The sequence below is a fragment of the Chroicocephalus ridibundus genome, chromosome 16, assembly GCF_963924245.1.
Source record: "Chroicocephalus ridibundus chromosome 16, bChrRid1.1, whole genome shotgun sequence".
Classification (NCBI taxonomy): Eukaryota; Metazoa; Chordata; class Aves; order Charadriiformes; family Laridae; genus Chroicocephalus; species Chroicocephalus ridibundus.
The window spans coordinates 8345549-8364622 of record NC_086299.1 but is presented as its reverse complement, the minus strand read 5'-3'; the positions used below and the strand labels follow the sequence as shown (position 1 = coordinate 8364622).

The 19074-nt window shown below is 44.7% G+C and overlaps 1 protein-coding gene across 4 annotated transcripts; it reads right to left on the bottom strand.

The window, feature by feature from the left end:
• Positions 1 to 388: 388 nt before the first annotated feature.
• SCNN1D (sodium channel epithelial 1 subunit delta) lies at positions 389 to 18565 on the bottom strand. 4 transcript variants are annotated; one of them, XM_063353733.1, is made up of 13 exons: positions 18400 to 18565; positions 10470 to 10804; positions 9370 to 9622; positions 7682 to 7875; positions 7173 to 7276; positions 6590 to 6753; positions 5931 to 6029; positions 5194 to 5311; positions 4599 to 4677; positions 3904 to 3961; positions 3069 to 3124; positions 2589 to 2664; positions 389 to 2315 (listed from the first exon to the last, which is right to left on the bottom strand). In XM_063353733.1, the coding sequence occupies exons 2-13, from the start codon at positions 10787 to 10789 to the stop codon at positions 1902 to 1904; spliced, it is 1935 nt and encodes a 644-aa protein (XP_063209803.1). In that variant the 5' UTR covers positions 10790 to 10804; positions 18400 to 18565; the 3' UTR covers positions 389 to 1901. The 4 variants fall into 4 exon arrangements, with proteins under 4 accessions (XP_063209803.1, XP_063209804.1, XP_063209805.1 ...); XM_063353734.1 differs by lacking the exon at positions 18400 to 18565 and adding an exon at positions 17336 to 17412; XM_063353735.1 differs by lacking the exon at positions 18400 to 18565 and adding an exon at positions 17227 to 17322.
• Between the last annotated feature and the right edge of the window lie 509 nt (positions 18566 to 19074).

Here is a 19074-nt window from a genome sequence, read left to right as displayed (position 1 = left end):
CCTTTTCTCTCTTTCTTGTCCATAGTGCTTTCTTCCTCCACGGCATCCTTTCCCAGCAGGGTGACTCGGGCTGCAGTATCGCATCAAATCACTCCTGCCAGTCCGCGAAGCAGCTGCATTTCCCAGTGCAGAAGACCCAGAGAAAAGCCTCCACGAAGATGACCCGAGGGCTGGAGCCCCTCTGCTGTGGGGACAGGCTGAGAGAGCTGGGGGGGTTCAGCCTGGAGAAGAGAAGGCTCCGGGGAGACCTTCCAGCCCCTTCCAGTCCCTAAAGGGGCTCCAGGAAAGCTGGGGAGGGACTCTGGAGCAGGGAGGGGAGCCATGGGATGAGGGGGAATGGTTTTAAACTGGAAGAGGGGAGATTTAGATGAGCTATTAGGAAGAAATTCTTTGCTGTGAGGGGGGTGAGCCCCTGGCCCAGGTTGCCCAGAGAAGCTGTGGCTGCCCCATCCCTGGAGGGGTTCAAGGCCAGGTTGGACAGGGCTTGGAGCAGCCTGGGCTGGTGGGAGGTGTCCCTGCCCAGGGCAGGGGGTGGCACTGGGTGATCTTTAAGGTCCCTTCCAACCCAAACCAGTCTATGAGTCTATGAGCTCTGAGAATCTATGAGATCCTAGACTGGGTTGGTGTATTACACTGCAATTCGTTTGGGTTTGGTCTACAACTCTGGAGATTCTCCTTGTGAATGAAAAAAAAATAATAAATCAAGCAAATCAAACAAAAAAGGGAGACTTTCAAAAGCATCTTGGTGCTTGGCTTCCAATGGTGTCAGCAGCAAACTGTCTGGAACCAAAACTCTTTTCGTGATTCCTCCCATGCATTTAGGCTTCTGCAAGTAAGGTCTGGACGTGTCGAAAGAGACTTTTCCAGAGCCAACACTTAGAATTAACAACTAGGCAGTAACAAACCCACATATCAGCTGGAGGCAAAACAAAGCCAAACTAAACGCCCAGTCACCGTCTGTATTCAGAGCATTTTATTATTTAAAAAAGTTACAAAACAAAGCTCATTGTTTTCTTGTTAACTCTTTGTTTTCTACAGAGAGTCATAAACAAGATTACAAGAGAGTAAAATGCTCCTGTGCAAACATCATCATCAAAAATAAATGTGTTATTCTATGTACACATAAGTTACTGTCAAATATTAACATTAAAACATCTCTTTTTATAAATGGACTGCAACAAAAACGCAGCATTGTTTTAACCTTCTAAATAAATCAGATGCTTCGTCTGTGACATGAAACAACCGTTATCGACCCCATTTCCTCTCTTTCCTCTAAGATGGTGGGTCTCATTTGCACTAACGGGGGTTAAGCATCTCAGCAGCAGCATCCTGCGCGTTGTCCTCAAAACGCAACAGCGGGAGGTTAAGGACCGAGAGGTGTCTCGGAAGCACGGCTGCCATCAGAGCCACCTCTTGCTTTGACACGCTCTGTCATCCTCAAGACAGCGCTGCCTGACAGGAGCGCGCGCTCCGGAGCCTCCACCGGGAATCTTTCCATGAACGGCCAGGCTGATTTTTTTCTCTTGAGCACATTTGTGAAATGTAGATGGGCCTGTCTGAAGCCACAGGCTGATTTCCTCAGCAGGATTTAAAAGTTAAAAGCTATGAATAGGCTTTTACGAGGCCGCGACGACTGTCCCAGAGAGTCGAAGCTCAGTTCTCCCCTCCCCAGATACTCATTAGGAACAAAAGAACATTGCACGATGCCTGAATCCAGGACACACGGCCGGTTTACTAATGAACTTGTAACAGCTGGAGGAGGATTGCCAGGCTGAGCAGCGTGGGCTTTAGGTGCTCACGGATTGTGGATCCAGCACGTTTCTGTGGGCGACCTCTCTGACAGCACCTGAGCACTAGGGGAGTTTCCAGCCTCCCGCTTCTCTGCGCACACAAGCACCTTCTTAGCGGTTCAGCTCCCCGTCCGACGAGGTGTCCTTCGTGTATCTAAATCCATTAAGCACCACATTTGGGCAAGGCTCTGGCATTCCCACCTTGCTGCAGAGTGGGTGAAAATGCGGGTCGCTGTTGTTGTCCATGGCAATAGTCACTCCAGAAGGGTGAGTATGAGCAGAATCATCACCTTTTCCAGCTTCTTCTTGCACAACTCGGTAGTTTTCTAGGGTCAAGCTCACGCTGGGGACGGTAGGAGTGTGAGCTACTTTCAACGTCTTCTTTGACCTGAACCGTTGGTAGCAGAAGAGGAGAGACAAGACCAGCGTATCTATGAGCAGCTCAAACATTTCAACTACAGACAACACTGAGGATCCAAACCAGAGACTCCACTGGCTTCCCATGCTGGACAGAAGCAGATTCTCCTGTGGAAAGAATCAAAGGGTTGTGTTTATCAAACACAGCAGAGCTCCGGGAACATGAAATTATTGCGTACCGCCCGCAGGTCAGTTAGCTGCTTGCCAGCTGGGGAGTAATTTTGCGTGACTGTGTACAATGTGAAATGTTCAAGTCTCTTCCCTAAGAAGCAAAATCCCATCCCATCCTGGGGGCTGTAAACAATCCTCCCTCCAACCACACGCAGCACACCGTAACTAACGACAGGTAACGATGTTTTGAGCTGATGTAGTGCAACCTACTGAGAGTAAAGGAGACTCGTTGACGGACTGGTAGTTCAGTTGCTTGTAGAAGATGGTCACCTTGGCAATATCCTTCCTGTATTGGAGAAAGGCAGCAGTTAGCAACGGTGGGATGGCCACACGTCATTCACCTGGTGGAAGGCCCTGCCGGCATTCTGATTTACATGCAATTTACATGCCGATTGCTAGGCAATAGGTTTCGCCCCTCACTCAAGCTTTCTTCCTGAGGGTGTTTAACACGAGCTTGGAAAAAGGTTACAGAAGTGACCGTTTCACAGTGTTGTAAGGAAAGATGGGAAGTTGATCGGCTGACCCTGTGCATTTCATAGTTGGACTTGATGATCGTAAAGGTCTTTTCCAACCTGAACGATTCTATGATTTTTCTCTTGTCCTCCCTTTCCAGTCTAACATCTACAAATTCTGCAGGGATGAAGAGCTGATCCATAGTTTTAACAGAAGCACCTTCTCGCAGTGACTGACCTGTTGCTGGTGGAGTTATATCCGTTCTGATGCCTTAGAGCTTGGCGGACCCAGTCCTGCAGCAGAGCACATGTATATCATTGGCGATCCTGTGTTCTGAGTTTTTGTATGCTTAATATTTTGTAAACGTACATATCATAAGCAATAAAAAGGCTATTGCAAATAATAAAAAAAGATGTAATAGACTGATTTACAACATACAGTGATAGCTATCAAGTAGCAGCCATATTTGCCAGAATAGCAAGGAAATACACGCTGATATTTTAGGTGTGTACAGTATTCTGGTTCTTAAATTCTGCCTTTAATGGCAACCCCGCCAAATAACTTCCTCTTTTAAAATGTATTGGTTGTATTCACCTCCACATTATCATCTACATCACATGAATTAATTGCCTGGTCATGCCGCCGGAATGCCCTTTTAACATCTGAACATGAGAAATGGCAAGAGGTCACCTACTGACTCACAGAACTTCCACTGCAGCCCCGCAGCACCTCACGAACAGGAGCGAGCGAGCGGTCGCACCACAACACCCACTGGAAGCAGAAGGTCATCTGCACCATTTTGTAGGTGGGCAGCGAGGCAGTGAGGTGAATTGCTTAAGGTCGCAAGGAAGCTTGGATTAGGACTGGAATTGAATGTACGGCTCCAGCGCCTTAGTCTGGCTTCTTAACTACAAGGCCATTCCCTTGGGTCCAGGCTTTGGACCAGTTTGCTTTATTTGCCATTTCCGTTGCCGCTGCCTGAGTCGTTGTTTTCACCCTTAACTTTAATGTTCCAACAGCCAGAGTAAAGGCGGTATCCCCCCTGCACGCAGCAGCTGTCTGTACGGCCTACCTGAGACTTTGTCGACGGCCACTTAGCAGTTCCAGCAGACACCTTGTACAGCGATTCCCTGGTCAGATAAAAACGGAGATTATGATCACTACGACTCTCGGCATTCAAAAGCGAATACATGAAGGGGTTTAACGATGCTAACTACTTGCCCACTGCATAAGTTCCGGGGGCAGCTCTTGAGGCCCTTGGAAAAAGCTTATTGAGTCAGCTTAGAAAATAAAACCAGAGGTTGCCTGAAAACGGCTCGGGCCAGGAGGAAAACTAGAACGGTTTCAAAAGCCTGACCACTTTACTTGGATGCATTTAAAGTCAAAATATTTCACATTTTGCTCTAGAATTCTGTCTTTCCATTTTGAAATTGACCTACAATAAAAAAGGTGATCCATAGACAAGTAGTATAGATTGAAAAACGACACAAACAATTTGGTTTGGGCGTAATAAAACATTTCAGTGGGATAAAATAATTTCCCCTCTCTGCTGTCATGTCAAAATTAACTTAAATTAAAGTTCTTATTTAATTTGTCTAATGCTGTTATCTTTTTCCTTTCTCAGCATTGGGGTTGAAACATCAAACTGACATCTCCTGTTCAGAAAACATCAAAATCCATAAATTTTCCACGAAATTGCCTATATTTCCACTGGTGTAATTTTCCTCTGCAAGGTGGCATTTACTGTGCTGTAATTTAGCGACGTACCGGCAAGGCTTGGGGCACTGGTCAAAACAATTCAGGTGATGATTTCTGAGCCTGTTGTAGAGCTGGTAAAAGCAGTGACCTGGTGAAAGAAATGAGAGGAAGGCACTCAGGAAACGGAAGGCTACCGAATGGAAGGCTACCGAAACCTCCGGCCTCCCTTGCCCTTCCCAAGCACACAGGAGTCTCCCAAAGAGACTCGGTTTTGCTTCACTCTCACTTTGGAACGGCCCCTGTGTGCAAAGCACGTGCCTTCCCTGTAAGGATCGGCCGAGGACAGGCGAGCAGAAAACCAAGAGAAGTTATTCAAAGCTTTGTCTTACACCAGCACGGCCACCAATACTGGTAACAGGAAAGAGCTTGACCCTATATTAAGGTCCTTAATAGAGGGATGCTTGATGTTTTTTAGGCTCTAACTTGATATCCACGCAAACACCCAGAGAGGGGTCTGCCATCGGGCTGGATTTAGTGATGTGAGGGAACAGTCTAAGCAGGAGACGGGCACAAAGCAGAAGGGCAGTAACCGAAGGGGTCACGTAACTATTGTGGGAAGGTGTCCCCTTCCGACAAGGACAAGACAACAGTCTGTTGCTCTCACCCCACGCAGGCTGCTTATTGTAGTCACAGTACTCGGCGCCAGGAGGCAGTGGGTAGTAGTAATAGCCACAGCCACATTTTCGAACCATTATGTGCTGAAAGCAGGAATGCAAACAAGCCTGGAAAATAAAGAAGACACAAAAGATTGGATAAGCCAGAAATTCTCAAGCGCCCAGATCTTCAGTCTGTAGCATGCAGCTGCTAGGAGACAACAACTTTGGTGCTGCAAAAAGACACCAGCCATTACTAGAGCACGATGATGCAAAAGGTTTTCACTTTTCATTCCTTATCTTTACCTCTGAAAACAGTACCGAACTCAGTGAGACAGAATTTTCTCCAGCTGCCTTTTTCGTTATGCCCAGAAACATCTCAGTTAAGCAGCCCGAACTTCTAGAGCCAGAAGCAACTACTTACACAAATAAAGACCTGATGGACCAAGAACGTCCCACCAGAACATTCCAGCTGCCACGACTGGCTCGCTGTCTGACCTCTCTTGTGCTACAAGGAGGGAAGAGCCCCAGTGTCTTGGACTGAGTATCCCCGACTCAGTGAAACTCATTCCAAGTGATAACGCCCTGTTTGTCAGCTTCTTTGCAGAGGGGCGTGAATCTCCCTGTTACCTCCAGCAATGAACCTGCTGATTTGTAAAAGCTCTCTGGAGAGTAAGGCATGACTCGTTTGCTATTCATTGCCTCTGAATAAGCTGGGTCCTCAGCCAGCCAGCCGCTCCGACAATACCTGCAGGGTGTAGGAGTTGTTGTAGAGGAGTTTGACATTCACATCATTGCCATTAGTCGTGCATTTCCCATAATTGCCGCCCAGGCGATTCACCTCATCCTGTGGACACAGAAAGGAGGCCTGAGTGATCAGGAGCTGTAATTGGACCTAGCCGTCACCACCTAAACTTAACTGCAGCATCATATAAAGGACAGGAAAGGTAGTAATATATGTGAGCGGCCAAGCTATACCCTGCTAATAAAATACACACAGGAGCAGGGAAAAGGTAGGGGAGTGCAGGTGGTCAGTCCCTGTGGTGCAGCTGACAAAGCAGTAACGCATCACGTCAAAACAACTAAATCACTTCTGAATGTTTGTTCTCATGCTATGACACACACGCAGTTCGCTGTACAGGGCTGGAACAAGAGCCCCAGTGTAAAACAAATCAGGCCCCAGCGTACTGAGGACTAAAAGGCCACTTGCGCATTTGGAACAATTTTGTTTTGCCCACGGGAACCTGAGCACAGTGAGAAGAGGCTTCCATGGATACACATGCCCTCTCCAGAGGGGAGCAGAAGAGTCCCGCAAGTCCGTTGTATGAGTCAGTCACACTGTTCAGCTCCTCACAACTTTCTGCAACCAGAGGGAAAAGAACCGATGCTCTTGCTCAAGTGGCTGACCTGCTGAATGCCTATGGTAGTTGCAATGCCTGGTCTGATGTCAAAGCCTTCATGCTCGAGGAATGGCGTCTGATTGTGGTTGTGTATCATCACTTTCACACCTGCTACTGTAGACAAGAGCGGGATGTGGTCCTTCTGCTCCGCTCTCAGGATAAGGGAAAGTCCTGTAAACCAGAGAAAAGGGAAGCATATAACAACTCATTTTGGGCCAAAACAGGAACACCACTATGTCTTGACGTCTCAGCACTGATCAAATTGCTGTCTTAGCTCACAGAAGAGCCTTTCTTTTTCCTCAGAGATCTGGTGAGTGGCCAGGTAGCGATTGCACCAGCCTATTTTGAAACCGTAATAATATTCTGCTTGAAAACTAAAATAATATTCTGCTTGCTATAAGGTAAGATAGGGTTGATACGGCTATCATATACATGTGGCTCGTGAAGCAAGCAAATACAGTGTATAATTTGTGCCACCAGACAGAAGAGAGGGCTCTATGTCAGTAAGTCATCTATAGAAGACATATTTAATCCATTGTCAAATTATATTAACTTCAGCTCTTCTTCCCACCCTTTGCCAAATAACATACCGTAAGGAATTCCTGGTTTTGTGGCTGTCCAAAAAGAGTCTGTTCCCTTGCTGTTAAAAGTATAGCAGCTTCCAAAGACGGGGTGGTGAAAGTGAACATAGTCACTGAAATCAAGAGAGATTTTGATGGGTTTTAATACAAGCGCAGCAATACCTTTACTTCTACGTAGGAAGCTTTTTTTGTATATATATGTGTGTGTGTATGTACAGCAGTGACCATGGGAGACAGTTGTTAACTCACCGGAGACGAGGAAAAAAATCCGGTGCACAGGGATTCACTGCTCACCAGATTACAGACCACCAGATCACTGGTACAGCCAGAGCGGCAAACACAGGAGTCAAATCCAAAGTTCTGACTTGCTTTTCCCTCCAAGTAGACTAAACTTTTTCCTGCTTATTCCAACCAGGCAGGTTGAATTTCTATGCTCTAATCAAGAGGAGAATACTTGCAGTCTCCCGAGTCCTCGAATTCTGCTGAAATCACAATTATCGTCTCAAGAAGTGACGTACCTGGGTCTGCAGGGCTCCCCATCGTACTGGCAGGAGTAGACCATATCTTCTATTTGCTCCTCATGATCAGAAATGTTGATTATAACCGGTAGCTGGGACATGATATTCATGTAGTGAAACCTGTACCATTCAAGAATTGCATCCATCCCGGATGAATAGGTCTTGTAGAAGCAATTCCCACCTGTGGCATTGCACTGGGGGAAAAGAAGAGAGGGAGCCATTCAGCACAGCCAGGACAGGACAGCCGAAGGGTAACAGAGACCGGGGGGTAAAGGCAATATTGGATACAGGGACAAGGGGAACCCTTATTTTTCCAGAAAGTGGAGTCTCTGATCATTTTAGTTATCACAGAACGGCTGAGGTTGGAAGGGACGCCTGGAGGTCATCTTGTTATGTGCTAAGCACCTTCTCTCCCTGAAGCTGAATTTGGTGTGCCGCCTCATCTCAGGGGAACGAGCGCAGGGGAAGAGAGGCGGGAGAGGAGAGCAGGCAAGCACACTCAAGTACGCTGGGAGAAGGAAGGACAGGGCTGGTGGGAATTCTGTACAACCCATGAATCATGGACCAAGTCCTGAGACACTTTCTGTGTTATTACTCAGGCGTTGGGTGAACACCCACAGCTTCTGGTGAAAGTGTGCCTGGGGAAGGACTGCAGGATGGGGCAGGACGATAATAATCAGGCAAAAATTGCTGGCCTTTCACGCCACATTAATCCCTCCCTCTGAGCTCCTGCTCTTAGATCTACGTAAACTCTGTTTTTCATATGAAGAATCTGAAGCATTTGCATTCTTTTCCACAGACACAGATACACATTTATTGCATTCGTCCTCTTGATTTGTTATTGCCATCTTTTCTTTTATCTGCAACATTTCTAGTGCCCCCAGTATCACAGCATTTAGACACTGAGGGAATCCTCGCATGTTGTTTCTCTGTTATTTCAACGCTCACCTGCTTAGTCTAGATGTTTTGTATATTTTTAGAAAGGGCTACAATGATTCCCATAGCCTGCTAATATCATTATCTACCAAATTTGTCACGGCCAGAAGGACTTTACAAGTGGGTGGGCTGCGTAAGATCATTGATGTTGCTGTCATTTCACTTCACATGAATCCTGGCAATCAGCATAAATTGTTAGAGGCAGGGATGGACTCTCCAGAAACATCCTCCAAGAAATCATTACACAGCACTGAAACCAGCCTTTTTTTCACTAATTTTTTTGCATGTACCTTGTGAGATCTTTGCCAGGGCCCTCAGTGCACTGTTAGGACGTAGCGTCCCTGAGCAGCCTCACCTGGCACATCCATCCCCACCCTCCACCTGTGGCCCCAGGGGCTCATTTAAGCTCAGCTGGAGCCTTCAGCCCCTCTTTGGACTGTGCTGCTGCTTCCCAGCCTGGCTGCTGTGGTGCTCCTGCCTCGCCGTGGACCCTGTCAATCCAGTGGGCTGACTTCATGGTCCCATCTTAAACCTGCCTCATCGCCACCAACTTGCCTGATGAGCTGGACTCCTGGTTGGACCTGGCCACCATCTGCGGGCTTTCCCTGCTCGCTTGCTCAGGTACTGTGGGATGGGGACCCATCCTGCCCTGCCAGCGGGGTCCCCCTCTGCCCCTGTCCCTCAAGGAGCAGCTGATTCTCGCTGCTCTTGTCTGTAGCCCGGTTAAAATCTCAAAGGGGACACGCGCTTACCAGCCTGAAGCCCACGCTGGAATGCCTCCTCCCTGACCTGTTATTGTGGTCAAACATTCTCAAGAGTGAGAAGTTTTGGCTCAGCTTGAAGCTAGATGTGCTGAGATTGCCAACGCTAGACAAGTCCTTTATGCGGATGTTTCTCTCATTCATGTGGAACAAGCTGGCTGATGTGTTGACGCCATACAAAAAAGTGATTGATTCCTCTGCCATGCGATCCAGTTGAACCAAATGTTTGCTAACCAGTTCAAATCTGCAAGGAACGGAAATATTAGTTATTTGTGAATATCCACGAAACAAAAGCACTTTATCTTACGTCCCCTCGCAGTATCTATGGAAAAGCTACTCCTGGTCTCTGCAGACCGTGTGAGAGAAGTCAGCAATTATGTTGTCTATGCTTAGCATGCCTAACTCCAACACGTTAATTTATCAGAAGCTCCAGTAGCTGCATTTCCAGTTGCTGGATCCTCCACTGAAAACCTCAGAACTTGTAGCTGTGCGGCATCAGCTGCACAAACTGGCCTTCCTGTCAGCCAGGTAATTATTCTGAGGAAATTACATAATTCTTTTACGATGTAATTTGAAACTTCTCAATAACTTGCCACTACCGTGCGAGCCTTGCTTGACAAGCAGAGCCATGCAGTCTTCCACAGAATTCATATTGTTTCCTTAAGGCCACTCTGTGGCTTGAAAAACCAAGCGGAATGTAGAATCTAGCAGAATAATCTCTAACATGGACCATTCCAGAGACGGTTAGCTTAGTTCAGAATGAATGCACAGAGTAGCCACGTTTTTCAGGGAAAGACTCTTTATCAGAGCACAAAATCAGTTAGCAGCTTGAACCGAGTCAGAAGGCAGAGTTCCCTCTATCCTGACGCAGTGCATGAAATAAACTGCTACATGCTGTTGCACAATTCCCAACAAGATGTTATCTTAAAACCAGTTTGGAAATAACAATAGTCCCTTTCCACCTCCGTGAGGGCAGAGAGACCTCCCTCTACCTTCAGCCTCCTCCAGGCTGCGCTCCTACGGTTGCTGACCTTCCCAGAACCCTTGTGAGTGTAAAAACATGACTACAGCAAGGGGAAAGCACAGGTTACCTGTAAGGGTCCAGGTTGCAGATGGTGATTGCTGGAAACATCTTGGGCTCTGAATGCATGGACATGGTCAGGACAACAGGGTAGGCCCAGTACTGGCTGAACATAAGCGCAAATTGCCAGTACAACATGCCAAAGCTGGCAAGTAAAAGCAGAGTCCAAAAAGCTGTTTTCATCCTATTGCTGTCCGAGCATACAAGGCGGATGGTGCCGTGGATTGTTGTGTTCTTACAGAAGAACTCAAACATATCCTTGAAGGAATCATAAAACTCAATCAAGCCTTCTTTCTTTTCTTCTTCTTCTCTTGCCATTTCCTGCTCCATCCTCTAAGTCTCTTTCTGTTCAATGAAAAAAAAAAAAAAAATCTTATTAGCTTGTTAGAAAAACCACGGCCAGTCTCTGGCCGCTTTCAAACAAGGCAGCAATGACTTCGTTATTAGCAAAAGTTGAAAATAACTGTGAGCTGACACTCATCTGTCTTTCCAGAGTTTGGACACCATGAAGCAGCAAAGAGATCAAAGGTTCTTCCTGCTGATGCCTCAGTAACTTGAGGGATTCTACCACACTTACACTATGACTGCTCCGCGAGTACGGATATGCAAAGTTAGTGACTAATACACAAGTTGCTGAGAAGTCTGCAGCCAAAGGGGTGTGTAGTTTTCGTCTTTCTAAGAACACCAGGGACCAACATTTGATTCTGAAACATTATGTCACCGTGCATTAATACAGATCAGCAGCTAATTCATTCGTATGAGTACGCTGCTAGAGAAACACGCTGGCCCATGGGCCAGAACTAGCAATATGGCTTACGTCAAGGAATCTGAATAAATCCAACTTTCAAGGGAATGAAAGGGACAAATTAGAAATATTAATTACTGCTATTAACAGAAATGTTAGTATCTTATATCTCCTATCTCCTAGGAGATAGGATATGTAAGACCTCTCTCTTACATAAATGGTTTCCCCCAGGAATCTAAAAATCTTCTTCTATTTTACAGAAGTGAAAAGAAAGCACAGAAGCTGAAAATCACCCAAGAAGAGTCACATAACTGGAAATCAAAATCCATATCTCTTTTGTCACAGTAAGTAAAACATCTACTATGCTACTCTAGATAATTTCAGACTTGAGGCTGATGAAAGCGTGAACATTATTTATTTTAGGCAGCACAGACTCAGGACATCTTCCTAGATTTTAGTACCAGTTTGGGACATGGGACTATTGTTGACATACTTCCACTTACTGAACATGACATCAAGTCCTGTAATATGTGAGTTTCCAACATTACAGCACTCTGTGAATCACCCCACCTATTATGCTATTAAGAGAAGTTTACTGAGTACAACACTTCAGTCCAACCTTAACTCCAAATAAAAAAATCTTATGAATACAGTAAGTAACAGAGTTTGGGTACAAGACAAGGAGTGCACAAAAAACTAAAGAATTGTGGCAAGTGGCCTATGTGATAAGGAAACGAAAGCTCAAGCCCTTTACTGAGTTATCGGCCTTGGAGTGTCTGGTGGTGGCTCGGTCCCAGGTGCCACTGAGGTTGGCACAGCTCGGCTGATAGACTCTAGTACCCTGACCTGCGATGCCTTCATCCTCACCTAGACCCCCCCGTTTTAAACACGGCTTTATTTCAAAGGTCCTTGGAATAGGGCTCTTCATATGAAATGATATCTTAGAGTCACAAGCTGCTAAGACAGTCTCTTCAGCTGTGCCTACTCATGTCAGAAAGATTAGGAATAATCTTTAAACAGCAAAGAAAGAGCACTCCAAAAGCTCTATGCCCGATTACCTTTAAAATAGCCCAAAAAAGTGTTTTACCAGACAAGAAAACCCATTTTCTCATAAGTTATTTTCCTGAAAGGCCATAACACATACCCCATTTGTATTTTCTAAGACAGTTTAACAATAATACGAAATTAACTCAAAGGCATATGCATCCCCTTTATACTTTTGTGATTAAACACGACAAATGATTTTTTCAAATTTCTTAGATGTATTTGCCATTGAATAAGTACAGGAAGCCCAAGAAAAATGAAATATTTAAAAAAGGGCACGAACAATTAAAAGAAAACATGTGTGATGAAGAATTGAAGTGGGAAATGAGCACAATGAATGGGAAAATGAGTGGGAAATTTCCTTTTGCTACAAGGAAATACTGTTTTTCTGCGTTGGGCATATACAGTCAAACCGTTACTCCCGCACAGACTACACGGAGCCACGATACTCTGAACCACCGGTCACAAATCTTATCAGCCCACCTTACAGCTGAAGACTTACATCTGAACGCTTCTACAGCCAAAACCGACTGTCTGTGGCAATCTCCAGAAATGAATCCATGGTAGTCTTGGTACCCTCTATTGTTACGCATTTTTCAGATTAAACTTTTATGCTCTACCTTTTTCTTATTCAAGCCTTTCTTTCTCATTTTATTTAGATGAGAATAACTGAAAATAAGCTTGCAGTGTATGTTAAGAAATATACTGAATGAGTCTTTAAATATTTATAGTATTTTAAGACAGGAATGAAAATTGTGTGAGACTAAACCAGGAAAATTTGTTAGCGTTGTATTACTCTCGCTAGTCAGCCTTGCTCTAATGAGAAAAAGTAGTATAAAAGGCAATAGTTGCCAAAAGTGAAAGCTAAATCAAAACTACCAAACACACTTTTTCTACGTATAATTTTGAATCTAAAAAACCATCTGTAAACATTCAAACCATGTCTTTAGAGACAAATCCAGACATTCTGACTTGCTTTTAAGGCTATGGCTAGTTAGTTCCTACCATTTGAATCTGCGTTCTTAAAATAACTAGAATGAAAAAGCGTATGATAAGGCAAAGTAACAGAGGGAAATCTTTCAAAACACACATGTGTACAGGCGACAGAAGAGCCTCTCTCCACTGGTTTCCCAGATCAGCCTATCACTAATTTATTTAACGTAGCAATTGCAGTCAGGGACTTAACAAAACATCTAACAGCAACAGTGAGCAATTGTCTGTCTTGTCCATGGGAAGCGCCTGGAGAGAGGCTGCAGGTTATAAGGAAGTCAGTGGAAGTCATACAGCGGTGGCAAACAAGCATATGCCCATGGCTTATCACAGCAACTCAACGCTCAACGCATACTAAACACTTACACATGAACGCCACGCAGACAGATATTTCACCATGTGGACAGGTATCCGTATCTACATATCCATCACACATCTATACAGAAATACACAGCAAAACAACTAAGACCAAATTGCAGAACACCCCACTGTACCTTGGCAGGAACTCTATCTTTGAGTGTTTAGAGAAGCCACTAAGCTCAGCCTTCAGCTTTATCCTGAACAGAAGACGATGGTCCAAAGCTTCCAGATCTCCTTTTCTAACTGGAGACACCCTGGGAGCTGACTGGCCTATATGGATCAAATCGATGACATCAAAAGGGGCAGGACTTGAGAAACAGATCATGGAAATTATTCAAAGCATGATGCAGGGAATAATAGGAAGTGAATGAACTGGACAAACTAGTTAACATTAAGGTTACGCTTGAGTTAAAGTTGGTTTGAGTGGTGGTGCTGTGTTCTCCTTTTTTATTTTAACGGTTAGAAAAGCTTTTTATCCACAATTTCTATAAACACTTAGGGAAGTAACCATGGGTCCTGTAAGGTTCTTCCCGCTCTGAACTTTCCCATCGAGGAATTAGCATTCTGCCTTCTTTTCATGGTTTCCGGAGGCTTGCATGATCACTAGTAATTGAAGCCATTAAGGTTTCCACAGGTGTGCTTGAGGAATTACATACCTCAGTGTAATCTGAAATGATCAGCTACTCAGTCTAAGGCACACGTGGCAGTGGATTTCTTCCTGCTTCTCCATGACTCCTGCTCACCTGCAGTGGGCTATCCCATACCCATAAAGAATAGAACTCTTCAGACGTTAAGACTTGAATAGACTGAATCAACCACGATACTCAGTTAAAATCAGAACACCCTGGTTTTGTAACACTGCTTAGTTAAGATTTGCATAAGTAATACAGAGGCAGATTCAGGACTCTGGGACTGCTAAAACACAAGCACCTCGGATTGTTGCTTAATTAGTACTGACGGCTGCCCAGTTGGAAAACAGCTCTGCGATGGTTTTGCAAGAAGCTTGTTATATGAAAATGTTAATACTCCGGATATGGATACTGTTTAGAGCTCCATATCAGACCAGCAGAGCTCCTGCCTGCCTTTTCAAATTGGCTGGAACCGGATTTTCTTTTACATTGGAACTTGCGAAATACTGTCGTTTGCAAAGACAACTGAAATTTCTTGTGACATTGAATTCAAAAAGAAGGGAGAAAGGGCAAAGATCAGGGAAAATACACTCTTCTGATTTTGACCAATTTCAATCCTGCTTACGTTTTTAACAATTGCTTTGTGCTGGATTATGTTTTAGAGAACCAAAACATGTAGGAGGTTCATGATTATTCTAAAAGATGAGAATCCTATTAAACAGCTGCTATTAGTGTGTTTTAACCCTCTTTGTCTTTGGTATTAAAGGGAAATGCCACGAAAAGTACTCGGAAAATGTTTTACATTTTTAAAAAAGTCAGCATTTTGGGATGTAAAAATTAAACTTTTTATTAAAAAAAAATCCAATTGGCTCTTGATCGAGCAGCTACCACAGAGCCATTTGCACTGATTGATGAAGAGGTAAGTAGTTAAACTATCATTAAAAAAAACCTCAGAAAACTGAAAACCTAATTCTGTCATGTCCATTTATTTGTCCCCCACCCTTCTTTCTCGCTTCATTTTATGTTGTGCAATAGAAAATGGCAACAATAAATCCTTGACAATGAGATTATTGCACAATGAACATACACAAGACAAATTCTGTTGCTTCATTATGGCTGCAGGCCTCAGTGTAGAGATTCTCTGGCAACACATCAGAACAATACCTTCTGAGCCAGCCATGAATTTTTCCTGCAGGAAATGGAGAAGAACTGGATACACAGACAACGCTGACCCTCAAGCAAGATACCGTTTCTGTTTGCGCTTGCTCATTCGTTATCCTGTATCCTGAACTGGGAGGAGCGGGGAAGAGAACTCTCTCTCTGGTTAAAAAGTAAGTTGGTGTTTCTTTCAAAATACAGAAACAGATTAAGGAGAGATAACATTCATGAGAAAGTCCTTTAGGGTTGCAAAAAGACTATGCTATAATTATTTTCAGTGGGGCAGAACATGTTTATTAGTGCTCGTAGTAGCGTAATGGGGGGAAGGAGTAAGAATACTGCACGCCCTGTAGAGCAGCAGCAAATATCAACGGATGAATACACCCTCTGGCCAAGTTATGCTTTACACAGAAGGATGCCTCCCACAACCTTTCAAACCCCTTTCCCTAAATTGCAATTTGTTCCCCAATTAGGTTTAATGGAATCACATCCCATTTAGTTGACCGAGACCATACAGGTAAACAAAATAAAGGGATTTCGTCATTTTGCTTTTAAGCTTTTGTGTTGCCGTCGCGTGTTAAAGGAACCGTCCAGACCCCCCACTCTCGGCTCCACATGAGCCTTGATGATTGGGCATGCTCAGCACGGACCATAATACGATTCTCACCCATTTCGTAGACTACTGAAACAGAAATTACAATCACGACCGTACAAACATGTCTCTGAAGATGTGCCTGTCTAGTATCAGCACCAGCTCAGAGTAACAGAAGAGAGAGAGGTACAAAGAGTATCCTGCAGGCAGAAAGAAGAGACTTTTTCTACTTCACACGGGCCAAAGAGTTACTCAGTGAATTAATGTGCTTTGTGGAATGGACTCAGGCACTTAGGGAAATCTATTACCAGACAATCATATATTTTTTTTAATCCTTGAATATTTCCTTTCAGCTGGTGCACGTGAAAAAAAGTGCTGCTCTCTATAAAGCAAACATTTCTTATAACACTGATTTTGGGTATCATTAGACACTAAGCAGATCAACAGCACAGACAACGTTCACCGTGTAGAATATTCGGTGTGCCTGCCCCTTATTACATTTGCTGTTGTTACAGGCTTGAGTGAAAGGGTAACAGAGATTAAACTGGAGAAGCTTAGTGATGATCTCTAGCTAGTCGCTCTTGCTGTGACAGGCTACTCCTCTAGAGCTCAAATATTAATATTTTGCCCTATCTCATTTTAAATGTCCAGAACAAGAGGTGCCAGACTGTCTGGACTTCTTGTCAGAACGCTGAATTGCAGTGAGATGAGCCTGACCTGACAGATAAGAGTAAATCACACTTTTTTTTGGCTTACACAGGAACAACAGAGGACACGCTAGCTACTCGTTCATGAAAACTTTCACAGTTGGTTGAAAACTGCTCGTACTGAGAGGCCAAAAACAAATCAGCAAACTGAAATGACACATTAAACCCCCCCCAACTTCCAGCAGCTTTCCCTGCTGCCATACCAAACTGTAAACTTCACTGTAATTTGCTGTCCACTAACCACACAAACTGTCTTTCAGTTATTAACTTTCTCCCGTGCTGCATTTGTTTCATATTATCGCGCTCTCTCATGCTTAAGTGTTTCATTTCTTTCTATTATTCCTCAACTCTCCGGTGTCTTGCAGAGATGCCCCGTGCTTTTCTCTATATTCTTCAGCCTGTGAGCTGAGAAAAGCAGCCTTTGGCATCCGCTTCTCTGGCAGTGGAAGGGCTACGGAGCAGATCCTGCACCCTCCTGCCTTCAGCAGGCTTTGTAGATCTACAGTTTAATCTTGATTTTTAGCAAATCTTGCTTTACTCACGTCACTCGTTCCTGCATGAATGGCGTTTATTCTCCTGGAATGCTCCAGGTTACTCTGTCAAACCATCTTCCCACATTTTCTCCCATTACACAGGACACAGCATACCAACCCAGTTTTTCTCTCTCCAAAATCAGTGCGACTTGCCTCCTCTGGTTTTGTGGAAACTCCCTCACAGTGCTTTCTTCATGGCCACTGGATGAGCCAGTCTATTCCTCCTCCCACTCAAAGGCAGGCAAACTTCTGTGGGCAACTACAGAAAAAGGAAACTCCCAGTGTTTCCTCCGCATCTGTTGGTTGGCTGTGCTCTCTATGGACTTGAAATGGCACGCATCAGGCTCTGCCTCCTGTATTTTTTCCCAGTTCTTACCAGCCAGAACAATTCTGTCGTCTTTTCAAAGCAGAACGCAAAATTGTTTCTCTGCTGTCCCACTGGAGGAAGGAGCAGTACCCAGAGGTATTATGGAAGTGCTGACAGCTTGTTCAGTCCTATGCAAGAGGCAGAACAAAGGCAGTCCCTGCCCTGGAGAGCTTTCAAACATTGCTTAATGTCTCCTTTTGATCCTGCCCCAAATGTTGCTGAACTAACTCTGATTTTCAGGCGTTTGCCTCATCTGCTGTAATCTGTCCGCTGAAGCTCCGTTCACCAAAATTTCTTCTGGGAATCCCAACATTCATTGCTTTGCTTGTGTGATGCTTTGAGCCGCGGCTGAGGGGATCTATATCTTGAAACCACAGTGAGCTATGCCTGCAGAAATAGGATAGCATTGGTGTACCTCGGCGTCCCTTTTGCACTGGTTTGCATCTAGCCAAAGCAACTCCAATTGCTGCAAAGGCTGCCAAACCTGCTCGAGGAAGTGGGTAAATACTCCTTAACTTGTGCTGAGCTCCCTAGCGCTCTGGTTTTATCGCCAGCAGTGCCTGAGTTAGCATGGCTGAAGCTAGCTGGCACATCCTTACAAAACCCAGAAATCGCAGCAATGAGCACGTGCATATTCTGCTCGTCACCAGCCATTTGAACGTTCCTTAATTACACCTGTTGTTATGAAGAGGCCCTACATAACCCCTGCTTTTCATTAAGCCTCCACCAGAGGCACAGAGGGTTAAAAATGCAGCCTCAGTAGCAAAATCCTGCTTGCTTCCAGTGTGACCAAGCATTCATTTCCACTCACTCACCTTTCTGAGTAAGACGACTGTAGCTCCTGTCATCCCTCTGGGATAACACCTGCTTTCTTGTTTCTCTTCCTGTTCTCTGTTCTTGTTTCTTTAGTCACAGGCCTTCATAGATGATGTTCTGCCTGTTCCAACCTGTCAACCCCTCAGCCAATTTAGAAGATTCACAAGCTGGTGAAATCCTGCTTGCTAGTGGATTTTTTTTTTTTTAATCCTACTCCAGCTCAGATGCAGTATCTGTAGGAATGCTGATGCAATTAGAACTACCAGAGGTTGGAGAACATCAGTAAAAGCTTCTTGTTCTGTGGACATGCAAGATGCAATCATCCTGGAATCACAGACACCATAACTCCACCATGAATGAAGCCCAAATCTTCCTGAGCAGTTGTCCAAGCTCCTGGAGAAAGTGGTAGATAGTATGTCTTCTCCTGTCTTCTGGCAATAGGCAAGCGGATCTCCCCTGGCAATCCTCACTCCTCTTGGTACTTGGCGGAGCGATTGCAATGCTTGGTAGGAATTCACTGGGGTTAATCAATCCAGTAACTTCAGGCTCTCCCTATTGGGAACTAGAACAGATGTCAACAAGAGGAAGAGGTACTATAGTATGGCAGCGAGGAAGGAGGGGAATGAAGAAACCAGGAACAAACTGCGCAAGGGCAAAACAGTCATTAGCAAATC